This window comes from Phocoena phocoena, chromosome 15, assembly GCF_963924675.1.
Source record: "Phocoena phocoena chromosome 15, mPhoPho1.1, whole genome shotgun sequence".
NCBI classification, from domain to species: Eukaryota; Metazoa; Chordata; class Mammalia; order Artiodactyla; family Phocoenidae; genus Phocoena; species Phocoena phocoena.
This window is the reverse complement of record NC_089233.1, coordinates 75,658,516-75,685,634: the sequence shown is the minus strand read 5'-3', so window position 1 is coordinate 75,685,634 and position 27,119 is coordinate 75,658,516. Positions and strand designations below refer to the sequence as shown.

The 27,119-nt window shown below is 39.8% G+C and overlaps 1 protein-coding gene across 1 annotated transcript in view; it reads left to right on the top strand.

Annotated features, from left to right (window-relative positions):
* The first annotated feature begins 1,089 nt into the window (after nucleotides 1–1,089).
* Nucleotides 1,090–27,119, top strand: part of STAU1 (staufen double-stranded RNA binding protein 1) — a 63,794-nt gene continuing 37,764 nt past the window's right edge. Inside the window, exons 1-2 of the mRNA XM_065893308.1 lie at nucleotides 1,090–1,162; nucleotides 25,748–25,886. Of these exons, the coding sequence (XP_065749380.1) occupies nucleotides 25,786–25,886 (101 nt within the window). The 5' untranslated portion in view covers nucleotides 1,090–1,162; nucleotides 25,748–25,785. The remainder of the gene's footprint in view (nucleotides 1,163–25,747; nucleotides 25,887–27,119) is intronic.

Here is a 27,119-nt window from a genome sequence, read left to right as displayed (position 1 = left end):
CTGGGGCAAGGTCCCAAAGCACTGTTTGGAGTGGCCCCGTCAGCCACACATTTCATATCATGAACTTATGCAAATTAAACTATATAGCCTTGGCATGGAAGGTTGAGCAGGAGTTAAATTGAGAGATATTGAGAGATAGAGAAACTATTTTTAAATAGTGGGGAAGCAGTCCTAGCGTGAGCAAGAGAGAGCTTGCCTGGACATCTGCGGTCCCTTCACTCACTGTTCCCTGAACCTACCACAACGCGTGTATAATTCTTTGCTGAGTGTGATTCTAGAGGGTCAACATTCCCCACGCCCAAACCTCAACCTCTCATATAAGAGGGCTACAAAAAACTACTTAGTTTCTAGACCTGGGTGAAAGAAATAGCAATCTAGCACTTCTTGCCTTTTAACTCATTATAAAAGTTACTGATTTTATTGTGTTTCACCCTCACTAGAACCTAAGTTCCATGAGGGCAGGGATTTTTGTCTGTTTGATCACCACTATATTCTCAGCTCTGCGAGCAGTGCTTTGCAAGTAGCGGGCGTTTAATAAACACTTACGAAAGGAGCAATTGAGGGAAGGAGAAAAGGAGTAACAAAGGCCGGAGAAGAGGAATAGGGAAAGGGAAAAAGGGAAGAACGAAGCGGAAGGAGAAAAGAAGGAAGCCCCAGCGTCCGCGTCTAGCGGGCAGCCTGCAACTCCCAGTAGAACTGCAACTCCCAGTAGAACTACAACTCCCAGCAGGCCTCGGGGCCCAAAAGGCAGGCCTAGGAGGCTCAGGCGGGACCAACGAGGGTTAGCCCGGCTCCCGGCGTGCCTTTGCGAGCGCAGGGGCCGCCGCAGGGCCCGCCGGGACTTGTGGTCCGGGCCGCGGGTGGGGCTGGGCATGGAGGCGGGCGGGGGCCGGGGGCGGGCGCAGGCCCCTCCCCCGTCACTTCCTGCCGGGCTGCGGGCGCCCGAGCGGCTGTTCAGTGTTTGTGCCGGTAGCGGCCGCGTCTGGTTCGGCTACCCCTCCCTCTAACCCCCGGCCCGGCGGCGCCCGCCTCCTCCGCGGCCACTCCGCCTCTTCCCTCCCGCCGTTCCTTCCTCCTCTTCCTTCCTCCTTCCCCTCCTCGCCGTCGCCTCCGCCGCCGCCCAGGACTGCCGGCCGGGAGACGAGTTCGGGGCAGCAGCCAGGTGAGGCGGCAGGGCCAGGCCTGGCGGGGCCCGCGCGGGCGCCGTGGCCGCTGGGAGGTGGGTGGCGGGTGGGGTTTAGGCCTCGGCGGGCCCGCGCGCTCGGCCTTTTTCCCCGGGCTTCTCTCCCGCCCGCGGGGCCTTCCCGGAGGAGGCGGGTTCTCCCGCGTCCCCCGCCTCGGGGCGCCCCGCGGCCTGGACCTTGGGCGTCCCTAGCTCCTCCACCCTTTGCTGGGCCCAGAAACAGGTGCCACGCCGCCTTTCCTCATTCCTCTGATTGCGCTGCGATGCCGAAGTTATTCCCGGGGCGGGGGCGGGGCGGGGGATCCCCGCTTCAAGTCCCTGCGGGCCGGAGCACCTAAATCTCCCCAGCCGGGCCTGTAGCGTTGTAGTTACGCACACGGCCCAGGTGTCCAGCGCGGGTGCAAATCCCAGCGCAGTCCCCTTCGGCAGGTCACTTGAAGTCTTTGTGTTTTGGTTAGAAAAAGGGGCTAATGCCGTCCCTGCCTCTGAAGGCTGTTAAGGTTCAGTGAAATGGGGCGTATAAAGCGCTTATCAGAGTGCCAGACGCACAGCGTGTCCCAATAAACCGTCTGCATAATTTATTAGCATGATATTAAGGTATAACTTAATGGGTAGAGTGGACCAAAGTTGACCTACCTAGACGTTTGGGTTTCTTTAGAGGCCGAAACGTTCAGCGTTTTGCCCACCGCCAGCGCCGGGGCATTGTTAACAGCTGAAAGGGGCGTACGTTTAATTGGGACACTCTGTAAGTAGGCAGTCTGTAAAAGATAGTGTTGCTATTTCCACGTCCTCCGTTGAGTCAACTGCAGGATTTTCACCAGCTCCCTCCGTATGAGCAACCTGTCCATTTTCCTGCCATCATCCGCTTCTTGTTGTCTTTCCGTTTCTGGGAAAGTTTCCTTGAGTTTAGCAAACCTTTTTGGAGCACTTGCTGTGTGTCAGGCTCTGGAGGGAGGGTGTACGGAGCTGGAAAAGTTGTCTGTCGTTTTTTTGCCGCTGCATTTCTAACTTTTGACTTTTTCTCACGGCAGCTTTGCTTTTATTCCCTCCGTCCCCGTTGGCCGACTTTCCTTTTAAGCCCTTGCCCCACCTCCGTGTCGCAGTATTGCTTATGTGGAAGTTTTCTTCTGTTCGGGTGAAGATGTGTGCTTCAGTCTGTTCTGCCTCTGTTCTCTTGCTGTGGGGACGTTTTTAAGGTCACTCTTCCTGCTTGTAGCTTTAATTGTTTAGAGGGTGGTGGAAAAAGAGTTAGACCAGATTTTTGGTTGATTTTGGACTTTCAGGAATCAGTGTGCTTACCAAATGTATTCAGTAGATTACATTGCAGCTTGAAGTAAAAACTAAAAATACAGTGGGATTGTAGAGGGGGTAGTTTCAGTCATCCTGGTGACAGGTGGGATTTTTAAAACAGCAACTTTATTTAAAGATACTGAGTTTTTTTTAATTTTATTTTAAAAATTTATTTATTTAATTTATTTATTTTTGGCTGTGTTGGGTCTTCGTTGCTGCGTGCAGGCTTTCTCTAGTTGCGGCGAGCGGGGACTACTCTTTGTTGAGGTGTGCAGGCTTCTCATTGCGGTGGCTTCTCTTGTTGCGGAGCACGGGCTTTAGTAGTTGTGGCACGTGGGTTCAGTAGTTGTGGCTCGCGGGCTCTAGAGCGCAGCCTCAATAGTTGTGGCGCACCCGCTTAGTTGCTCCGCAGCATGTGGGATCTTCCTGGACCAGGGCTCAAACCCATGTCCCCTGCATTGGCAGGCGGATTCTTAACCACTGCGCCACCAGGGAAGCCCCTGAGTTTGTTTTAATTCTGTTCTTAGTTGTATAGGTGTACTGTTCATTAAGGAAATTCAATTTATGGAGGTTCAGATTTACAAAAGAGGAAGGAGTGTGTGTTTGCTCTACTGACTGATTGCTCCTGTGTCATAGCATTGTTTTAGGTAGTAAATTTCCTTACTGAATTTAAACTCTTTTGATTTACACTCATCTCTCAGTAACACACAGGATGCAAAGTGGCCTCCTTGTTTTTGACATTTTCGTGGAATTTTCTGACACAGTGTTACCATCAAGAAATAGTTTAAAGTCTTTGTTTGGATGACTCTAAAAACACCTAAGCAAACAGCTGTAGAAGCAGTACAAAGCATGTCTTCTGCCATATCAAAAACAGTAGTGGTAGGGAAATGATGTTTTAACATTTCAGTCAGTAATCTAATTTTGAACAACTTTCTCTCATGGAAAACATACAAAAGTCGAATAGTATAGAGAACCCCTGCTGAACTGGTTACTCAGATTTGATAATTATTAACGCATAGCCAAGGTCAATCTTGTTTCACGTAAGTACTCCCTCCCCCAAACTGGGTTATTTTGACATAAATCCTGAATATCATATAATTTTACCAGGTTACCCCAGGCTCATAATCTGTCACAAAATTACTTTTAGTGGAATCATAGTTCTTATTTTTGTTTGGTTTGTGGGGCTTCTTATCTCTGTTTATGCATGATTACAGCAGAAAAAAATATCCTCATCCCCCTCAAAGTCATATCCAGGATGCTGCCTTGCTTCTTTGTGTACAAGAACAACAATTTTTGAGCTATCAATGACTATAATGGAGGAGCAATCAGAAATACAGATATACCTAATCCTGTTTTGGTGGAGGCCTACCTATGAAACCACTTTTTTTTTTTTTAATTTCCTGGAACTTTTTAATTTCCTATATCATGGGCAGCTTCCCATTTCAGCACAGATAGATCTATTTCATTATTTTTGTCTCATGTATTCTACTGCATAGAAAGCTATTTTTAAATGATGAAATCATTGGTCTGTGGAGATGATTATTACCTAAAGTTTAATTCTAGCAAAATGTCATCAATTTTAACTTGAGAACTGAGATATTTGGCAAAGAGATTGTTCCAGTTTACCTATAAAGTGAAACCACTTTTGATGGAGAATAACTTTGTGTTAAAATACAGTTAATAGTTCATAATGAAACTTGCAAAGTTTCTTTACAGTAGTTGTGTAAATATACTGCTGTCACCTTAGGTTAAGAATTAAGCAAAAGATTTTTCTTTTTTTTTTTTTTTTGCGGTACGCGGGCCTCTCACTGTTGTGGCCTCTCCCGTTGCGGAGCACAGGCTCCGGACACGCAGGCTCAGCGGCCATGGCTCACGGGCCCAGCCGCTCCGCGGCATGTGGGATCTTCCCAGACCGGGACACGAACCCACGCCCCCTGCATCGGCAGGCGGACTCTCAGCCACTGTACCACCAGGGAAGCCCAAGCAAAAGATATTTGATTTCAAAACTGTTGTAGAATTATTTTCTAAAGACCGCCCCCCCAATCTGCTGTATTTACAAACCAATTTTGTAAATATGAATGAATTCACAGCATAAATGATCATATTTTTCTTTCTCATCTAAAAAGAGATCTCTCCTAGAATGGAAGTTGACAGGAATATTATGTTTGTCATTGTTACTTTTGAAATTTCTGGTCACGAACAGTTTTCAACTCGTAGACCTGTAATGTCATTATTTCATTTGTGTAGGTTTAATTTTGAGCTTGATCAGTTACAGTTAACTTATGTTTTAGTTATTACAACTTGGGAGATGAGGAGGGATATGCATACCTCTTAACATTGGGGGAAAAAAAAACCCCAACCAATTTGGCATCTAAGAAAGGACACAATATGTACTTTATTTTAAAAAATGCTCAGTGCTTCCCAGTAGGCTTTCAGTAAAACTTTTAAGTATTTGGAATTGTTACCGTTAATACAGTTTGTTCAGACTAAAGCGCTCTCTTTTAAGATTCAGCCAGAAAGCCTATTTATATACAGATTATCTTAAGTTTAGAAATGAGCACGAGGCATGGAACTCCCCCCCGCCCCTAGTTCTTGAAGTCTAAACCATTAACGTTCTGGGTGTAATCATTAAACATGGGGCTGCACTATGCTGCTTCATCCACAGCTTCTCCCCAATACGACAGTGACAATGTAAGGCGGCACAGAGTGGGTCTCAGCTTGTGGGACAGTTTTCTCTGATGCCTTTTTACTAGATGGAGTAAGAAAGAGTGAAATTCACCAGCATAAAGATGGAACTTTCATGAAAAACGTATCTTTCTGTAGAATGTCATAAATCAAAATTCTAGGAGCCTTGTTTATGAACCTCCAAACTGGATCATATTTGATGTCATACTTAGTGACAAACATTTGCTCAATTTGGGGAAATATAAATTCTACCCCCTCAGATGAGATCTTTTGGAGTTGCTTTATTTCTCTCAGAATAGGATTTTGTGGCCTTCAAAAATGTTTAGAGAACTTTTTTTTCACTTACGTATATATGTATGTATATTATATATGTGTGTGTTTGTTGGATTGTCATGTAAAATGTATTTTTTAGATCAAAAAAGTTTGCAGGCCACTGTAGTTAAGTTATACTGGCAAATAAAAGCACAAATTAACCTCAAAAAAATGTTTAGAGAATTTTATGACAGATTTTTGTTTCACACTAGACCTATAACAGATTGTTTTAAATTAACTTCTTGTGACAGAGACCTTTGTGGTTAAAATGCTTCTGGTGTAATTTTCTGCATGAGCTTTTCCTTAAGTGCTTGGTTTTGACCAGGTTTTATTTATGCCATTCCAAAAATATAATTTGTAGGTTAGAGGTTGAACCATGAGAAGACATGTTGTTTGCTATGGTTATTTTCCCCCAACATTTTGTTATGAAAAATTTCACACACATAAGAAAGTTTAAAGAATTTCAGTGTACACTTCTATGTTTACCACCTACTTTCTGCCATTATTTTACTGTATTTACTTTTTTACATGTCCGTTCCATCTGTCCATCTCTTTTAATTCATTAATCCATTCTATTTTTCGATACATTTCCAAGTACATTATAACATTAGCACACAGCATGCATATCTACCACAGTTAATTTTATTTTATTTTTTTATAACTTTTTTAACATCCTTTTTTAAAATAATTAATTAATTAATTTTGGGCTACATTGGGTCTTCGTTGCTGTGCGCGGGCTTCTCATTGCAGTGGCTTCTCTTGTCGCGGAGCACAGGCTCCAGGCATGTGTGCTTCAGTAGTTGTGGCTCGCGGGCCCTAGAGCGCAGGCCCAGCAGCCATGGCGCATGGGCTTAGTTGCTCCGCGGCATGTGGGATCTTCCCGGACCAGGGCTCGAACCCGTGTTCCCTGCATTGGCAGGCGGATTCTTAACCACTGCGCCACCAGGGAAGCCCCACAGTTAATTTTAAAGTGAGACAGTTCTACAAGGTATTCCTAGATCTTTAAAAGCCAAGAGCTTTGTTGACTTTTGTTTCCAATTTTACTTTGATTACAGAACTCTTTGCTTTTTATTTTATTTTTTAAATTTTATTTATTCGTTTATTTATGTATCTATATATTTATTTATTTATCTTTAGTTATCTATTTATATATCTATTTATTCATCTATTTATCTATTTATGTATCTATTTATTTACCTATTTATTTATCTATATCTATTTATCCATTCATTCATTCATTCATTCATGCTGCGTCCTGAGGCATGTGGAACTTCCCTGACTAGGGATCAAACCTGTGCCCCCTGCAGTGGAAGCACCGAGTCTTAACCACTGGACCACCAGGGAAGTCCCAGAACTCTTTGCTTTTTAAAGGAAATTGTTTAAAGAACTTTTTGCACCAAGCTGTGCTTACCTACGAATCACATATTACGAAGTTGGAATAATGTTGATCAAATCCTTTCTTCTCACATAAGGAGATAGTAAGATTATAAATATGCAGCTATGTTGATCTTAACAAATGCCACTAGATGGATGGCTTGGATATGTTTTGCTGACAGCTTAATGCTCTGAACTAAAAAACTTTACCAAAGAGAATTATTTATTTTAATAAAATGGTAAAATGAGGAAATTACTGCAAATAGCTTATTTACTTTTTAAAATATTTACATTCCTATAGTAGTGAATAAGGTTGATGTAAAGTGATTTATGTCACCAGATAAATGGAGGTAGAAACAAATTCTCTTCAGACTTAATTATATTTTCTGGAATAACACATGTTCAATTATTTGTTAAAGGAATATATTCAGGGGGCTCCCTCAGAGTAATTTACTGAAAGCAAAAGTAGAAAAATCTATCCAAGAATGTGTTTGCTTTCAATTAAGAATTAGTCTTCTAAATATTAAATCTATAGCCCATCTGCTTCTGTTTAATCTGGAATCTAATTTGGAAAAATGTGATGACTTTGTGAGTTTATAAAGTAATGGAAGCAAAACAGATAATTGTATTATGATAGAGAGGTCATAATTGTCCTAGAGGCTTTTTGAAATGTCTGCTGGACTACAAAGTCTAAGAAAATCTATTTAAGTGCCCTGGGGTCTTTTCCCAAAATGAAAATGATTGCTCATCAGATTGTCTCTATATTTGAAGTAGCGTTAAAATTGGTTGCCCAGTGAGTGTGGGTTGATTTTAGTCAGCATGTCCTCTATTCCCATTTAAAATGTTTTTTTTACAAGTGGTGTGTAACTATTAAGTTTATATTTGTAGATGTTTATATGTGACTGAGGACAGGATCAGTGAATCTGCTGGATAATAATGTTTGCTACTATTTATTAAGCTCTTACCATGTGCCAGGTTAGGATTACAGGGTGAGAGTTATTTGATGGAGCAAAGGAATCTGAAAGGTCAGATTGAATTTATCTAATAATATAAAAGCTGCTGTTCACTGAGCTCTTCCTTTGTGCCAGAGGTTGAAGTGGACGCTTTGTGTTGTATTTCTGTTACTCCCCAACGTCTTTGCAAAGGAAGGGTCGTAATAGCTGAGGTGCTGAGGCCCATCTGGGAGGCCAAGTAACTGGAGTGGGGTCCTGAGCTCTTTCCACTGAAGCACAATGCGTCTCTAATTATTCTCAGGTGCTTTTTGTTTAGAGTAATTTATTCTGGGTGTCACCAGTGCTTTCTCCCCAGTTCTCCCACCCGCCACAGTTAGGATGAATTTTGTTCACTAGGACTTCAGACCAATTTGGAAAAAAGTCTGGCTCGGTAGTACTCAGTCTTTCTAATGAATGCTGTTCATGATTTCCTTGAAATAGGTTGAAGATTTTCAGTTTCCTTTTGTTTGTTGTGACAGATTACTGTAGTCAAATTAAACTAAAACTTTTAAGCTGTTTCAAAGGTTTGGGGTGGGGCTTAGAGGTAAATGGGGATGAGGATGTTTCATTAGCCTTTGTGTTGAAGGATGCTTCCCCTAAATTATTGCTATAATCCTTCATGAAGTTTATTGAAAATGATTTATTAACTGTAGACAAGGTTGTTGCCAAGAAAATCAGTTTTTTATTTTTAATATATAAATTTATTTATTTAATTAATTTATTTGGCTGTGTTGGGTCTTTGTTGCTGCGCGAGAGCTTTCTCTAGTTGCGGTGAGCAGGGGCTACTCTTTGTTGCGGTGCGTGGGCTTATTGCGGTGGTTTCTCTTCTTGTGGAGCACGGGCTCTAGGCTGCGGGCTCAGTAGTAGTGGCACGCGGGCTCAGTAGTTGTGGCTCACGGGCTCTAGAGTGCAGGCTCAGTAGTTGTGGCGCACCAGCTTAGTTGCTCTGTGGCATGTGGGATCTTCCCGGACCAGAGCTCGAACCTGTGTCCCCTGCATTGGCAGGCGGATTCTTAGCCATTGCGCCACCAGGGAAGTCTGAAAATTAGTTTCTTTAGAATCATATTATTCTGCTTTACTGGAAATGAGTTAACTAAGCCTCTAATTAACTTTATAGGGTTGTTGCCCTCTTTGCTTCCCAGCCATTTTTAAAAAATTTTATTTATTTATTTTTGGCTGCTTTGGGTCTTTGTTGCTGTGCGCCGGCTTTCTCTAGTTGTGTCGGGAGGGGGCTACTCTTCATTGCGGTGCATGGGCTTCTCACTGTGGTGGCTCTAGGCATGTGGGCTTCAGTAGTTGCGGCACGTGGGCTCAGTTGCTCTGTGGCATGTGGGATCTTCCCCGACCAGGGATCAAACCCGTGTCCCCTGCATTGGCAGGCAGATTCTTAACCACTGCGCCACCAGGGCAACCCTTATGGCTAGTCTTAAAAGGCTAGATCACTGAAATTAAATGTGCCTTTGGATTTGGGGTTATGAGTTTGGATTTGGTATATGAGTTTCCATTCTGTGTTTAACCTCAACCAAGGCATAAGTGTGTCTCATTAATCATGAAAAGGTGTTGGAAATGTGTCTTTTCTGGGAATGAAATGAGCAGATAATGCTTCGTAAGGTGTTACTATATTAGCTCCTCTCAGGCATGAGCTTTATGATCTACCTAGATCTTGTCTGATTCTCGCACATTTTTGCTCTTTTGAAGTCCATGCTTTCTATAGATTAAAATTAAGACATGAATTTTCTACACTTGCAGATTCCATCCTGATACGAATAGGACCATTGTCTGCCAGTGCCATTGTGATTTGGTACAAAATGCAAGGCAGTCCTTTCTTCTGTTAGTAGATAATTTATATGTAATGATAAGTCTGATTATTCTTGGAGGCTTACGTTCTTTGTTGCACAGTTTAACCTGCTCATTGAGGCTCCATGACCCTTTACCTAGATGACAGTCAAATGTAGTCAGGTAAATAAGTTTCCTTTTGGTTTGTAGTAGAGTGAACCTTTACAGTCTGAAACATTTAGAGCACGACTGCCAAGGAACTATTTCCCTGTTAACTCAGAATTTATTAAGCACCAAACATAAAAAAGAATAAAGTAAAAAAAATTTTTTGGAGGGGACGAGGTTCTTCTTAAGTTTGCTACATTTTTTTTCTTTCTTAAATAGTGTGTTTTGAACATAATTTATTAATATTATTTTATAATATTGGTTACTGTGTACCCTAAGAAAGTGATGTTTATTAGCTGACTTTGTTGTAGTTTATAAGCATTTCACCTACATTACCAGTTCATCCACCCAAGAATAATATGATTATTGTTTGTTAATCATATGAAATTGGTGGTGGTAACCCTATTTGATATATTAAAAGGTTGAAGTCTACAGAGTAACTTGCTCAGGGTAGTTCAGCTGAGCACCTAAGTTGGCACCCAAACTCAGATCCCCAGTTGAGAGTTTTCTCTACCTCACTCACCCACACAGCCACGTCATAGCTTGTTTGCCCTTATCCTAAATCAGTGTCTTGCAGCCAGGGGACCTTTTATGTTCTTTTGTGTCTTCTTTAGTTATGAGGTAATGTGTATTACAAATGATGTTACTACTAATTAAAATGCCACTGTGAATTACTTATTTAAGTTTGTGTTGGAGTCAAGGTTATTCCTATACAAATGTGAATTCCATGAGGACAGGGACTACATCTTATTTGTGTACTCCTCTCTCCCCAGTGCACAGAATAGTGCCTGCTGTTTATTAGGTGTTCAGGAATTATTTGTTGAGTGAATAAAGCAATGAATTTAATTCACTCTCTTGTGTTCTAGTGTGCTTATTGAGTGGGAAAGAAAGGGAGTTGGGCTTATCCCATAGTCTTTCTTCTCTGCTGCTGCTTGGAGTAAGTAAGTGGTATAAAGATACACTGGTAGTAATCATGATGGCTTTGGAAATGGTTGGGGATTAAAAAAAAAAGTTTGCTCATGGAAGTGTGAATGTGTATATGAATCTCAGCTATCACCTGTGTTGAGACGTTTGCAATCCATGGCGTTGTAGACTGCTGTTTTTCTCCTCCCTCCCCCTTTTTTTCTTTGCTGTTAAGTTGTTAACAGTCGTTTCTCACTGTTGTTTGATTCTAGCACCTCCTTTTTAACATTTTATTTTTTTAACTTCAGGTTTGGGCTAGAAAACTAGATAACCAAACCAACCAGAAGCGTTCAGCATAGATTTAGATGAGCTTGAATTGAGGGAAGCCCGCACTGGCAAAAGGCGTGGCCTCTATTAAGTTTGGGCTGTGCAGAGGCCTTTTCATTTTCCATTCATGCTAGTCTTTTGAATGGGTGAGATTGCGGAACAATAGGGTCCTAGATTGGAGAATTGTTAGTATAGTGTACTATTTACAGAAAGAAGTTGGGTTGTAAAAATACTGTAGAACCAATTAAAGCTCATAATTTTATTTCTGAAATTATTTGGACAGTGAACAGCTACTTTTTATTGTTTACTAAGTCACAGTGGCAGTGTGAAATTGAAATGAGCAAAATTACTTTATGTTGTAAAAACGCAAAAAGCATCTCAAGGTAAAGAATTCTATTTGTTACTGACTACTGCCAGTTTACAGAAGGGGTACCTCTAGATAAATGAGACCTGAGAGTTTGAGAGTTAAACTCTTATGTCATCTGAAATCCAGTTCTAAAGAATGATTATGATTTGGATTTGCTAGAGGTAATGTGCTTTTTCATATTTTGCAGTTTAATATAAGAATATTTATGTACAGGTTCCTTTTTGTAAATTTTCCCATGTAATTGCATTTGCATCACCAAGCATATGGTAAGGACATTTATGAATAAAATATTTAATCAGGAGTTAAAGGCTGCAAATTTAAAAATCAGGCTTGTGTGATTGGACAGTATATGATGTCCGGTTCCTTTTTTTTTTTTGGCCATGCTGTGCAGCTTGCAGGATCTTAGTTCCCCGACCAGGGATTGAACCCACGCCCTCAGCAGTGCAAGCATGGAGTCCTAACCATTGGAACGCCGGGACGTTCCCTCCAGTTCCTTTCTAAAAAATTAACTCCGAGGTATTCATAGTTCTCTTAGCAGGAAGTAATTAAGATTTAAAAAGGAAATTTTTACTGTCTCATATGTTTGTGTCTCTGCAAAGCACTTTTTACCCAGTTAGTTCCCAGGCACTTGTTTCTTTTGTAGACTCTACAGTGTGCTGCTTCAAGCCATGACATCATGCTTTTAGAAACTTCCTTCCCTACTTGTAAATTCTAGGTTTCCCCAAAACTTTAGCAATATATATCTTCATTTTCAGAAAAAGATCTACTCTAGTAAACTACTACTGTTTCTTATTTTCCAGGAGTTTCCCAACCACTTAACCTCTCTGAACCAAAACAACATTGTTGCTGGAGCGCTTGTTTTTAAGGTACGCGTAATTTGGCTCTGTAATTTCAGGCCTGTTCATAATCTGTAATGTTTTTGAATTTTTCAGTGATTTGTGTGGAAAATGACTTTTACTTCTGGCTATAGTATTAGAGAAACAAGAAATTTTATGCAGTTTGATTTCTTTTTACTCTTGAGATTTAATTAGAAAGTCAATACAGGGAAAATTGTTGGCAAGAATGTAAAACCTTCTAGCCAGCACTGCCATACACTTTAAATGCAGAGACGTGAAAATTTACCACTGAAGTGTTGTTGCACATAACTCGGTCAATAGCATCTTGGTCATAGAAACTTTTGTAGTTTGCCTTTGATTTCACAGATTGCTTATGTTAAACCTGGTTTTCAAACTTGTGGAAATAATTCCACATTGTTTTTTGTTGTGAATGAAAACAAGTTCCATTTACCACTGACTGCTTGTGATCACCTGGACCAAAAAAGTTTTACTGTAAGAGTGTTCAGGATTTTACAGTCCTTTGTCAGGACACTGCAAGCATTGACACTACTTTGTGTTTTTTAGCACTTTCCCTCTAAGGGCTGAAAGCACATGATCATACCCTGTCTCTGAGGTGGTAATTAATAGACAAGTTAACCCTTGCTTTCTTTGGGAATAAGGAAATTGATGCATAAGGAATTTAGAGAAGTTATACAAAGCTCAGGGAATGGATTTGCACTCATCACACTGAATTTGTATAATGCTTTTCTTTTCAAAGGACTGAGTAACTGTTACCAGTGCCTCAGGATTCCTTCAGTGTTTTAGCTCTCAGATTGCTACAACTGAGGCTTTGTCAAAGAGCCTATTACAGATTGCTTTGGGGAAACTGAGGCAGCAAGCAGTGGATTGGCAAGAGTTGGGCATATAATTGCTATCTGAGTTGGGAGTAGAACTGAAAGCCACAATTCAGAAGTTTGACATGATTTAACATTGTTTGTTGCTACTTAGCAGCAAGGCTGGTTTCTACGTAGATAGCACATGGCTACAGACTACAATTTTTTTTTCTTTGAAAGAAAAGACAGTTAAGTGTATTGAACCAAGCCCCTTCTTATTCAAGAATATATATATATATATATATATATATATATATTTTTTTTTTTTTTTTTTGCGGTACGTGGGCCTCTCACTGTTGTGGCCTCTCCCGTTGCAGAACACAGGCTCTGGACGCTCAGGCTCAGCGGCCATGGCTCACGGGCCCAGCCGCTCCGCGGCATGTGGGATCTTCCTGGACCAGGGCACGAACCCGTGTCCCCTGCGTCGGCAGGCGGACTCTCAACCACTGTGCCACCAGGGAAGCCCCACAGTATTACTCTTAACAGTCACCAGCAAATCACATACAGATATTCATTTTGATTTAAAAACACTTCCATTTTGGGAATTCTCTGGCGGTCCAGTGGTTAGAACTCTGCACTTTCACTACTGAGGGTCTGGGTTCAATCCCTGCTTGGGTACCTAAGATCCCGCAAGCTGCACGGCATGGCCAAAAAAACCCCCCAAACTTCCATATTTACAAAAATAATAAGTGTTTGTGTTGACTTACTTTTAAGAAGTTCTCCTAGGGAAGGGAGGAGGGGAACTTGGTAACGTTTCAAACCTAGAAAAGAAAATAAGGTTTTCAGCTTGTTAGGCTGCAGAGGTAAATTTTTTTTTTTTCCCTTTAGTGCACAGTATGGTGTGATGGCTTTTCTGTGATGAACAATAATGAATTCTCTTTTAAGAAGTATTTCTTTAAATGGACCACCTAATGGTTACATCTGTGTGTAAAGAAAATCCTCCATTGCCCGCTTGGCCCTGCAATCAGTCACTTGTATTGGATGCAAAGGTCTCGAACAGTCTGGGTTGTTTCCAGGCATCATTTTTGGCTCATTTTATTGTCTTGCGAATGATTGTGCCTCATCATGGCTTTTTGTCCTGTGTCTTTCTCTTGAGCACCAAGTACATTGTGGTCTTTTTTTTTTTCTTTTAAGTAGTTTGGTCATATTTCTTTTCAAGAACCTTTTATTATTGTGTGATTTGATATATGGGCCTGCTGTTGGACATTATTTGCTTGACGTTGACATTGTCTTTTTGGAAATGATTATGTAGGATGATAGTGATTGCCATGTTTCTGTACTTGTTGCCCTGCCTGCAGGTGTTTGGATAACATTTGGAGTCAGTGAATTGCTGTTTCCAGGGGGCAGGGGATGGTGGATGCTGGTAGGGGGAGGTGAAGGTAGGGTGGTATGGTGGTGGGAGAGTGAGTTCACTTGCAGAAAACATAACCACATTGCAGCTAGAAAGATGTATTGGACAGGGATCTTGGAAGTAAGTGTTGGATGTAAGGGAAGGACGCGGGTATTTTAGGTGTATTTCAAGGCTTTTATAGGAAAAGTGGTTTATTCCTTAACTTTTTGTTGTTGACAAAGTTTCTCTGAGAGTGAAGCCTCTCAGAAGCTATAGCGAACAGATTAATAGACGTACAGTTGGTTGCTTAAAGGGCTCTTCTTGTGTCTTTGAGGAAAAGTTTAACAAGTAGTTTCTAGCACTTGAGGATGTACAATCTGCCATAAAAGGGTTCACACGTACTAGATGCTTAATAAATTTTTGTTGAATAGTGAATAAATATATCCTAAAATTGCTGTTGGTACTGTTAATGTTCTGTCATGGTGAGGAACTGGAATATTCCTTTGTATCTGTGTACCCATACTATATAAAATATAATAAAGAAGAGAAGGGGAGATGTTTCTTGCAGTGTTTTGGCTATCTTAAAAGCTTGTTCAGAATTGGGATGACTTTCTTTTTCCCTCCCTCCCTCCCTCCCTCCCTTCCTTCCTGTTTTTTAAAAAACACATCTTGTTTGGAAACATCACTTATTACAAAGGGGAGTGATGTGTTGATTGCACAAAAGTATAGATACTTCATTATGTTGTGTAAATCCTGATAAAAATTGGATATTAAAAATGATCTTCCCTAATTGCTGAAGTAGGTATTTCATACTGCAACAATTTAGCAATCTGTTAGTTGAAAGTGATTAGGACTAAGTAGTATTGTAGGTGTTTCTGTAAACTGTTTCTAGAAGGATCTGCCTTTTTGTATAGTAAATCTCTCAGACTGTGCACTCAGTATGGCCCAGTCTTGGTAGATTCATTGCTGAGTTAGAAATATGCATTTTGTGCCTGATCACTTTTTAGCACATCATGTACAATTTTAAAAAGTGCTTTTATAGAGGTACCCATAATTATCATCTCACCCCTTATAATGTTGTAGTTCTTATATGTACTCCACAAATTTAGGATTTGAGAACAGGATGAAAATGTTTTCTTGAGTTGGTTTCTCAAGCTCTTCAAATAGGAAAAAACCCAGGAGATTAAAGGTTCTCGTCTGTGCTGGAGGCAGGGAAATAGCACAACACGGGCTTAACACTCAAGGTGTTTCCAATGCTGGGGAAAACTGGAGTCTCTGTGTTTCAAACTTTTCAACCTAATTTTACTGTGTGTGAAATATTGTTCTTCTGTAAGAAGATTCTAATAAAGCATCTTAATCTCTTTTAAGTCCCTAATTTATCTGTTGGAAAACAATCCTTAAAGACAGGTGTAAAGGAAAAGATAAGTTTTCATTTAAGGATTTAATCTCAGTATGGAGCATTGTTGAGCAACAGGTTCTAAGTTTATACAGAAGTAATATCTCTGAAATTCTGTGATTCCCCTGAATGCTTCTGTGAACTATATAGATATCAGTAATGAAAAACTTTATTTGTTCTTTGAATTATGTGAGTAAGCCATATATTTCCCCCCATTTATAGCTATGATAGCTGCTTGGCTTCTCTTAGGGGAGGAGCATCTGTTTGGGTAAAATATTAGCATCAATGTTTTAGAGCCTTTTGTGATGAAAAGGGGGTTTTCTTTTCCTGTCTGAGAATATAAGCTGCTTAATACATTAGTAAGATTTTATTTTGTGGATTCGTATTATATATGTACTGGAAATAGCATGCTTGCCCCTTTACCCACTAGATACTGATAGGTTCTGCCATCCCCCAAATACGACAATCAAATAATGGCTCCAGATATTGTCAAATGTCTTTGGGGAGCAAAATTGCCCCCTCTTCAGAACTACTGCTTCAGATTCTCTTTTCAGGCTTAAAGACACATAGAAATGTTAAATTAGTAAATGACTAAAAATGAGTACTGGTTGTTGAATTTTTATTGGTCATATTGGAAATTAAAAATTTGTAAAATACAGAGCCTTATTAGGAGGGTTTAAAATTTTTTTAATTTGCAGTTCTGAGCTACTGGTTTCAACCAGTTGTTTTAAAGACATAACTCCTCCAGGTGTACCTGGGGTTAACATTTTTGGGGCAGTTTTAATTAATAACTTGTTTGTTCCCTTTCTCAACTTCTAGAAAACCTATGAATTTATGTCTGTGACTGGAAATGCTGGCAGTGGGTCTGCTGTAGGGAACGTTAGCCAAAAGAGATCCCTTTTGGCCCCACCCTTTCTAAATTTAGTTCATTCAGTCTCAGACTCTCAAGAGCCACCCAGGGCAGAGTTAGGTTGCTCCTGGATGCAGGTAGACTCTGGAGCAAACACTTTGCTTTCGGCTTATGTTTTGACCTGTGACCTATGGTTGGTGTTGTGAAGTTGTGAGTATACTCTTTAGAAAAATGCCCTCAAGACAGAGTTCAGAAAGAGAGGGAGAGAGTGAATAAAAGAAGGAGGGGGAAGATTGAGAGAGAAATGTTTATATTTTGGCAGCTGAATGAAATAAGAACAATGAAACAAGGTCATAGCTGACTTCTGAAAGGTTCTGGACTTGTTTCTTGACACTGGCAACTTATCTGCTAAGACCATTACCTAGATCTTCAGTGCATCTCCTCTGTTATTTTGTTCTGATTTCAAAAGTAAGCAAGGAACAACTGCAGTATTGGAGAATTTTGTTGTATAAGGTAATGTTTATGCCTCTGTTAACCAAAGTCATAGTTTAGCTGAGGTTTGTTTTTTGTCTTGTTTTGAACTTTGTAGTCCTTTTTGCTTTCAACAAGAGAGGGTGTGCCAGGACTCCTCAAGTAACTTAATTGCTCTGGTCATTCATCTCTTTCTAGAGGTCCAGCGTTAATTAAAAATCATTTTGAGACTTAAAAAAAAATAAAGTAACAAAAATTACTCTAATAGAACTTCCAATTTGTTAGCTTGCTGGCTTCTGCTTTGGTTGGCTTTTTCTGTTCCTTGTTGCTTACTGGTTATTTTTGAGTACTTTTGATTTGCTTAAACATTTTCAGCTTTTTGAACTATGACTATGAAAATGAGCAGAACTGTCCTTATTTTTGACTTGTGAAGAAATTTAAATGTATTTAGGATTAATGCCTTTGGAACTTACAAGATGCAGTAAACAATCTCTGCTCCGTAGGCTCTACCCCTACAAGCCACGCTAGTAAAATCATCTGTCTGAAATCTGTTCCTCTCTTCTTCATCTTCTCCGCTTTTGCTTTTAATGATAGAAATACTATAGAATGTTCTTTGCTATTCAAATGATTTCTCAGGATCATGAGCATTGATGTGGGTGCAGCAATTCTTGTTTGGGATCTGTAAATAAATGAGACTATCTCAAACAAACCTTGTAGGAAAACAGAGATCTTTTACCATCATAAGGAAAAAGAAAAAGGAAAAGTGAGGAATTCTTCTCTTTCTTCAGTCAATGTAAAGGAAAGCTCTAAGGTTGCCGATCTGAGCATATGGCCCTAAAATGGAAGCAGTGTTTACATTCACCTGTTAATGGTGTTACAAACCCAGTTTGCTTTCAGTTTCTTATCAATTTGAAACCAGAAACTTTTACCATATCCCATATGCAATGGAAAACCTCTTCATATTTTTTAATTTGCATTTTTGAATATAAGCTATAGTTTATAATTCTTAATATTCCAACAATAAATATTATCATACCATGCCGATTCTCTTTGTAAAATGAACATGCAGGGCATGTGGGTATTGTAAGTCATTTAAAAACACTTTGAGAAATTTACAAGGCTAGTGAACCTTACTGTATACGAAGGAGAGACACATTTCTAATACATCAACATAGCTACCTACTAAACGGGGCTATTATCATACTAGAGTAGGTGACACCAATTTTGACTGAATATTGGCAATTACATATCTCCTCTATAATTTATCTTTTTATTTTCTTTCCCTTACAACTTTCAGGTAGAACTTTAGACTTCATAGCACTGAATTAACCTGCACTGAAAGCTGTTTACCTGCAGTTGTTCACTTTTGTTGAAAGTGACCATGTCTCAAGTTCAAGTGCAAGTTCAGAACCCATCTGCCGCTCTCTCAGGGAGCCAAATACTGAACAAGAACCAGTCTCTTCTCTCACAGCCTTTGATGAGTATTCCTTCTACTACTAGCTCTCTGCCCTCTGAAAATGCAGGTAGACCTATTCAAAACTCTGCTTTACCCTCTGCATCTATTACATCCACCAGTGCAGCTGCAGGTAAGCGTATGACTCCAAGTGTCTTCTGTTTCAAATGTTTTCTTAGCCTGTTTTCTGATCTGATAAGTAGATTGCAGATGTAGGGAGCTCTCACACACATTTACCTTCAAGAAGCAGAAGAAAGTATACCACCCATGCTTCTTTATCCCAGATATAGAACACACTTGGTTGCATATCGGGTTGATGGAGGCCTTTGACAGACCATTTCAAAGTGTAAGAAAGAAAATTGGTAACTAAACTATAAAGCCTTGTCTATTATAAAGTGGTAGCTGGCAGAAAGAATTGAACAGTAAATACCACTTTGGATATTCATTGTTATATGGGAAAATTCTGCTTTTATAATTATTTCCCAGAATTGATTTGTAGGTGTAAGCCTCCTTTTTGGATGTCTATAAGATTTCTCCCAAGCAAGGGGGCAGGCAGATTTATTGGAAAGCAAAAGAGTGTGTTCGCATTTGATAATTTTTATTTTGAATAAGTAAGCTTAAATTTTGATTCCAAAGGTGGCTAAGAAATCATAGTGAGGACCAATTAGAAATTGAACAAAGAAGCAGAGAATTTTAAAAAAGAAATAAGTTTAGAAGCATTCAAATTTAAATATTAGGAAAATAAAAATGAAATAAATGTGTTCATTGATCAGGAAAGACTTGAAACCTCTGGGGAAAAAACCCTAAAAACATTCTGCTCCCCAAACCTCCCCTTCCCCCAAGTTGCAAAACCAATTAAATGGGGTGTCAGCATAGGTGTCTCTATACTAGAGTCACCTAATAACAAATTCTTTTCAACCTTAAGCCTGACAGTTTCCCTTGCATTTCCTCCTCTTCCTTCATCGTCTCGTTTCCTTTACTTTGTAAATCTGTTCTTAGAGTGTTAGCTTGTCCCACTCTCAGCAGAATGGCATCTATCATGCTGCTACCTCTAGACTTCCTTGGACCGGCTCACCAAATAGCATTCTTGACTTGTCATGGTCCCCTAGAGATTCAGTGTTCCCCATATTTGCCATTTGAATACCATCTTAATAGGAAATGGCACAGACTATTTCAGTCCTCTGGGATTTATTGCTTTTTCTTCTAATGTGTTCTTATATCCACATTTTATTGACTTCATAAAACTCCCACCCACAAAGGCCATTTTATTTTACTTATAATTATCAGAAATGGATATGGTCTGAGGATGGCAGCCTCTGGAGATAAGACTAGAGGACGCCCTAGGAATGAGAAGTTAGCTGTGTGGAAAAGGACAGTCGTTGTTTGAGAAATGGTACTGGCATATTGAGTTTTTATGAAATAACGAACAGGGTACAGCTGACAGCTGTTGCGGTAACCAGTGTGTGTGTGTCTCTACTCAAAAGACCTCCTTGTTATTCCCTTGGTTATAATAGCAGTGCTTCATCTGATTTCAAATCTTGTGTGCTTGCCATGGTTTAGTTATTCCTCTGACTTCTATTCTCTCTCTTTTGAAGACACACCCCCTCCTAGGTTACCTGGCTTCAACTGGTTCAGAAAAGATCCCAGCTGTGTCTTCAGATATGTGCCCCCGGTGTGGTTTGCAGTATTGCATCACTGCTGCTTTAAATCCTTAGACCTTCAGCTTGTTTTCCCTCTTTTTTCATATCCCTGGGAGAGCTGCAGTCTTAAATACTGCTAGTTGACTTCAATGCTCTTACGTTATTTTTCAGTTCCTTCTAACATGGCACACCCCAAAGAGAAAACCCCAATGTGTCTTGTGAATGAGTTAGCCCGTTTCAACAAGATTCAACCTGAGTATAAGCTTTTGCGTGAGCAAGGTCCAGCTCACTGTAAGGTAAATATTGTCCATACTGCTTGTGCATTTATAACCCACTAGGAATGTTTTCTTTCTTTTTATACAGTTGCAAGTGGTTCTGTGATGCAAAATATATATTTTCAAACTGCTGAGGTTGTCTTAAAGAGATGCAAAAGTACAGATTGTTGGCGAGTCGCTTCTTTTTTCATCCTTGCAGAATGGGTCAAAGAAAAGATGTGCTTCTTTGGGGGATATTTGGCTTTTAAAACTCCAGTTAGTGTGTGGTTGTTTAGCATTCTGAATAGAGACAATTCCCAAGCACCTGTGATTGATTTCCTGTGAGTTTTCCAGGCTCTGGGCCTCCTGGCTTCTGCCTACCTCTGGCTCCTTTCCTGCTTGTTTGAAAGTGCATGTGTACCTTAGACTGGGCAGGGAGAGGAGGTGAATGGAAAATCAGTTTTGCCACTTGTTGGCAATCAGATAACAAGGTTTGAATATGAGAGGTAAAATTAGTCTCCCAGTGAGTATTTTGGATTATCTCTGATTTCAGGTACCCTTCTCATTCCCCTCATCTTAGAGGATGAAAGACTGACTGTAATTTGAATTTTTCCTATTTGTTATTCAGGAGTTCAGTCTTTTAAGCTTGTTTGATATCTGTGCTAATGTATCAGTACATCTTGGAACTTAAATGTTTGCATATCTGGCTTTATCTTTTGCAGCTGTAGTATGAGACATAAGGAATTGGGCCTCCTGTTTCTGATCCTAGCCTTGCAGTAAGATGATACACTTTTTATAAGGATGAGTTATTTGTCTCTTTATGCCTCATTTTTCTTGACATGCAAACCTCAAACCTTGAATGATACCAGGTTTCTCTTTTCATTTGACTAAAAGTAACATCAACCACAATCATAAATGGCACCACACGATAGCACAGTTAGGTGAGTTGCCTTTGGAGTCAGACAGATCTGGGTTTGAATCTTAGCTTCTTACTAGCTGTGTGACCTTGGGCAAGTTGCTACTTTTTTTGAACCTCAGTTTTCTCATCTGTAAAATGGGGATAATAATACCTACCAAATAAGTCTGTTGTGAGATATATTAAAGTGTGGAGCACAATGTCTGGCACATAGTAAATGCTTGAGAAATGGTACTTATTATTATTAGGCAATTATGCATTTAAGAAAAACAGAAATTTCCCACTCACATGAAGCTAGTTTTAATATTATTCTAAAGCGTAATTATATTTGAAATGTTTCTTTACCTTTAGAAGGCAATTAGCCATTTTTTATAACTGTTCTGTTTCTTCTACAGGATTTTTTTTGCAGATCTTAACTTTGGGATTCCCTTTATTAACTGTTTTGATATTTTTGGAAATATGTACTTTCTCACTTGAACTTTAGTACTTTAGGTAATTTGGCTGTGTGTTCAATCTGTAACTGCATTTTTTTTTTTTTTACCTACAAGTTGTTCAAAGAGGAAAAGTTATTCCCTCCTAGATGATTGTTAGACTATTTAAAAAGTCAGAGGTCTGGTGTACTTTTAATTCTGTCTGAACCAAGATCTAACCTCACTACCAACCCTCCACACAGAAGGCAGCAGAGTGGCAGCAGCGCCGACGGGGACAGTCCTGGAGAAAGGCAAGACTGATCATGAAATTAACTGTTTTCTATCTTTTAGCATTTTCCCCTTCAATGTCTTTCCATGAAAGGATCACAAAAATGACTCAGGGATTGCACAGGATTGCAGGCTTCTTCTGCCATTTGACCTTTCATGCCAGCCAGGGTTTTGAGTTCATGCTATTGGTGCTTAAGTGAGTAGCTTTATGAACTGCAGCATAAATATAGGAGACCCCTAATATTTCAAGGGGGATGAAGGATTCTTTAATTTTTCCCCTATAGTGGAAGCTGTGCACTGAGGGAATCCTGAAGTTAAGACCTATAAGAAAAATCAGCTATAAGGCAAGTTGGCCCCATCCCTTTAGGCACCAAATTTAAATGACCTAGGCATACTCAGATTAACATTTCTCATGTGAATTATTTGTCAATGAAATAAAGTGATATTCTGTGATAAAGAAGATGAGAAGAATAAAAGCTCCAAAGTAGTGAGTTTCAAACGTTGAAGTGCATCAGAATCACTTTGGGAGCTTGTTAAAAATACACATGCTTGGGCTTCCCTGGTGCTGTTCAGTCGAAATCCCTGGGCATGTGTATGTTACCAAGCTTCCCAGGTTATTCTTCAGATGCACACCAAAGTTAAAGAATCACTGAGCTGTGATGGGTCATGGTTTGTTTTTTTTTGATAGAGTATTAGTCCAGTTCTGATCGGACTAACGTAACCTAATTTTACGAATGGAGTGTGCACACGAGTTACCTTTATACTTAAAAAGGAAGAAGGAGGCTTGCCATTGTCAGTATTTGTTGAGGACGGAATTAGCTGTTTTGGATGCCTCCTTAGAATTGAGTTCAGAAACGTTTTTAGATCTTTACTTGCTATGAATCTGATTTGCTTCTGCAAGTGGAAGCAGTGTCTGACTAGTGCAGTCTTAGGAAAGTAAAAGGCAACATTTTCGAACCTGGCTGACATTCCCAAATTTATTTGAGTTTTCGTCCTAATGGGGTTGTGTTTTCAGACAAGCGTCCACAAACAAATTACGACATCAAAACAAATATTGTCTTCATTTGTATGAGGTACTACTGTGTGTCTAAATCAAGTTTGCTAAGTTTCTTCCATGAGAAATAATGGGAAGACAATTTTCTATTTGGATGGCTTCCAAATCATCAGCATTTAATATTTTAATATATAAGAGAACATTTTTTAATCTCTGTACTTACCCCCATCTTTCAAAGCATAGTTTTTTCATGGAGTGCTATGCAGTACAAGTCAATGATATGTGTATCTTTTTGTGTTTATAAAAACAACGAAAAAGGGGATGAAGGGATAAATTATCAAGATAATGACCAGGCCTTTTAAACCATGACCATAAATTATGTTCAAGGACCAAGTGACATATTATGGTCAACATCAGGTTTCATGAATTGAGAGCTCACAATTTTCATTTGTAGGTGTTTACAGTACAGCTAACACTTGGAGATCAGCACTGGGAAGCTGAAGGAACTAGTATTAAAAAAGCCCAACACACAGCTGCTGCCAAAGCTTTGGAAGGAACAAAATTTCCTAAACCTATAGTCCGCCCTTTTCGTAGCGAAGGAAGGAATCCAGGTATTATGCGTGGGCCAAGACAGGTTCCTTTCAAAAGTGTGTCTAGAGGTATCTGTTTAGTGTGTATATGAATTCTTTCTTAACTAACTTGTTGGTTTTGAAAGCACAGAGTCTGCACTACCAGTGGCAAATGCTTAACTTTTCAGGTCTTAGCCTTACTCTAAAGCAGTGGTTCCCAGGCTCCAGTCCCTCCACTCCTGCTGGTCTGGAAAGGTGGTCGTGGGAGGTGAGGGATGTCGCCAGATGATTTCCGAGATTTTTAGAAAAGCCTAATGAAAACACATGTTTTCTTCTAAGGTTGTATAGATGCCAAGAATGTGGGTTTTAGCTAAAATCATTTCAACTCCGTGTGGTCATATTGATTATAACATGTTGATCATAACCCCTGATTATCAGTTTTATGTTTCCTGATCATTAACAAGAATGAGAAAATATTTTAAATATTTGTTTCTTAAATACAAATCAGTAGGTAATATCTCTTCAAGCAAGGGCCCAACTGGGGAGAATACTGATAAAGAGGAGTGTCTCGCGGGAGCTTGAGAACCACTGACCTGGAGGCTGTAGGTAGAAGTGGCTGTTTTAGGAGAGTTATCGCTCCAGTACATGAAGTCATTCCAGACCCTTTGCACTTGGGAATGATCTGGGAAGATCTCAAAAGATCTCGGTCACGCCTTTCTTGTTGCTTTTGATTGCTTTGTGGTATTCTTTCTTTAAATTTATTCTCTACTGCAGATAAAATTTATGGGTCAGAGCTGCTCTTACTTAAAATGCACTCTTTGAATTGTGTAAAAAATATAATTCTGATGTTAGCTAGAGAGAGGTTGGTTATTCATGTGACCCTCTGACTTTGCAAACTCAAAGGTATTCTTATAAATTTGATTTATGCACTAAATTTAGTCAAACCAGTTATGGTACAGAATCGAGTCATTTTTATTTTCCTCTACATACATCCTAAAGAGGCATTTTAAAGTGGATTTTTGTGTGCATTTAAATCGAACTTTGCCATTGCTAGTGTTGTTCTGTGTTTGATATTAAGGTGTTATTTTTAAACGTGATTGTGCACCTACACTAACCTTTCCAGGCTGGTTTTCTTTTTAAATGATTTTTAAAGGTTTATGAGTTGGATGAAATGAGAGGGGAAAAAAAGGAAGATGAATAATGAGTATTTTCTAAAGTTGCTATTTCTGAGATAACCCAAGATATACTTGCTCCTGTTGTATACGGCAACAGAACTCATTTTTCTAACAAGTATTACCACAAGTCAGATCCCATTATAAGTATCAAGAATGAAACATCCAGTGCTTCCCTGGTGGTCCAGTGGGTAGGACTCTGTGCTTCCACTGCTGAGGGTGCAGGTTCAATCCCTGATCAAGGAAGTTCCACATGCTGTGAGATGTGGCCCCCTCCGAAAAAAATTAAGAATGGAAACCTCTAAATATTTTGTGGGTCTCATCTGACTTCTCCAGATAGAATTTACTTGTCTCCTCCTCAGTGATACTGCACCTTTCCTTATAGCACACATAATGTTGTATTGTAGTTCTTTGAGTGTGTTTTGTGTTCTTTGAACTCCTCTGGGGCAAGAACTGTGTTCAAGCTTAGCACAGTACTCTGCCTCCAGTTAGTACTGAATAAATGCATTGTTCTATGAAATAGTGTGTAAGCCAGCCAGTCAGTACAACCAAAGTTATGTTGGTTGAGTATTCCCAAACAATGAAATGATTTGGACGGTCCTGTGGGATTTTTTAATCATGGAATTTGATGTGTATTGGAACTTACTTCTGACAACTGGCTTTCACTGCTAACATCTTGTGTTACACTGATGCTCCCTTAATAGCCGTTACAGTATATTTTGTGCTGCTGACTGTGTATTAATACCTAGAAATCACAGCAGATTCTTGGATTTCCTGACCTGATGCCTAGCAGTGAAGTACTTAGATCTTTTCCTGAAATACATCATGAATCCAATTAGTAGAAAGCATGCTATTCTTTTTGATTTTAGTGTCATTCTCATATCAGAAAAAAACAATTCTTTGTGTTGATTCTGTGTTGCAGAAAGCATAACGCCTACTGTAGAGCTAAATGCACTGTGCATGAAACTTGGAAAAAAACCAATGTATAAGCCTGTCGACCCTTACTCTCGGATGCAGTCCACCTATAACTACAACATGAGAGGAGGTGCTTATCCCCCAAGGTATGTGTTTGTTTTGTTTTCAATACAGGTGAAGATATATTGATCTTTTACATAGAATAATAAGATCTTTAGATTGTAGAGCACAAAATGATTTGGTCCTCTTTGGCCTGCCAAATGCTAAAGTCAGTCTTAATTGTCTTGGTGTCATTGGAACTGTATCTTGATACTCTTTTAACTCCTGTCACTGGAAAGGGCCTGAGCACATTCCTCACGAGCAGTACGGCTCATGCCCCAAGCTATCTGGTTAAAGCTATCACCCTTCTAACTGCTTTGTGCAACTGAGTCATATTTTTATTTTTTAAACAAAGATGGCCTAATGATTTTTATTTTATTTTTAAAATTTATTAATTTTTTTTGGCTGTGTTGGGTCTTCGTTGGCTATGCGCGGGCTTTCTCTAGTTGCAGCGAGCGGGAGCTACTCTTCTTTGAGTTGTGTGGGCTTCTCATTGCGGTGGCTTCTCTTGTCATAGAGCACGGGCTCTAGGGCATGCGGGCTTCGGTAGTTGTGGCGCATGGGCTCAGTAGTTGTGGCTCGTGGGCTCTAGAGCACAGGCTCAGTAGTTGTGGCGCATGGACTTAGTTGTTCCGTGGCATGTGGGATCTTCCCGGACCAGGGCTCGAACCCGTGTCCCCTGCATTGGCAGGCGGATTCTTAACCACTGTGCCACCAGGAAAGTCCCAAACTGAGTCATATTTGAACATGATTCCTGCAACACCACAATTCTCAGCATTCACAGATTTCCTGATTATTGTTTGTTGGGTACTTTTTGACTGTTGAACTTACATATGTGTTTGTAAATAGCCTTGGTATACGGATGCAGTAAAATATTAATTGAAACCTGAAAATGCCATGCGTTAAAAACCTTCTGCTTGTGGTCATAAGACACTAGTGGATAGATTGATGATCAAACTGGAGGTCTTCATTTCCCTTCCCTACTTTGGGGTAGGAGGGAGGTGGAGGCCAAAGCCATTTTAAAAATAGAAACCAGCCTCCACCAGGCTATAGGATATTGGGATTTACAGAAATGAGGGTCCTTTCTAAAAGACGTCTGTTAAAAAATTTCCATCCTTTTCTGGAGACACGGAAGCGTGAATCTCAGGTACGAGAAAGTAGAGCAAGTTAAGTGTTCTGTCTCAGCCAAAGTCTAATCTATTTTAGATTTTGTAAATACAGGTTAGCTTTATAAATTGAACTCATATAATTTGTAAGGCAGTGTATTTTGTGGAACATAA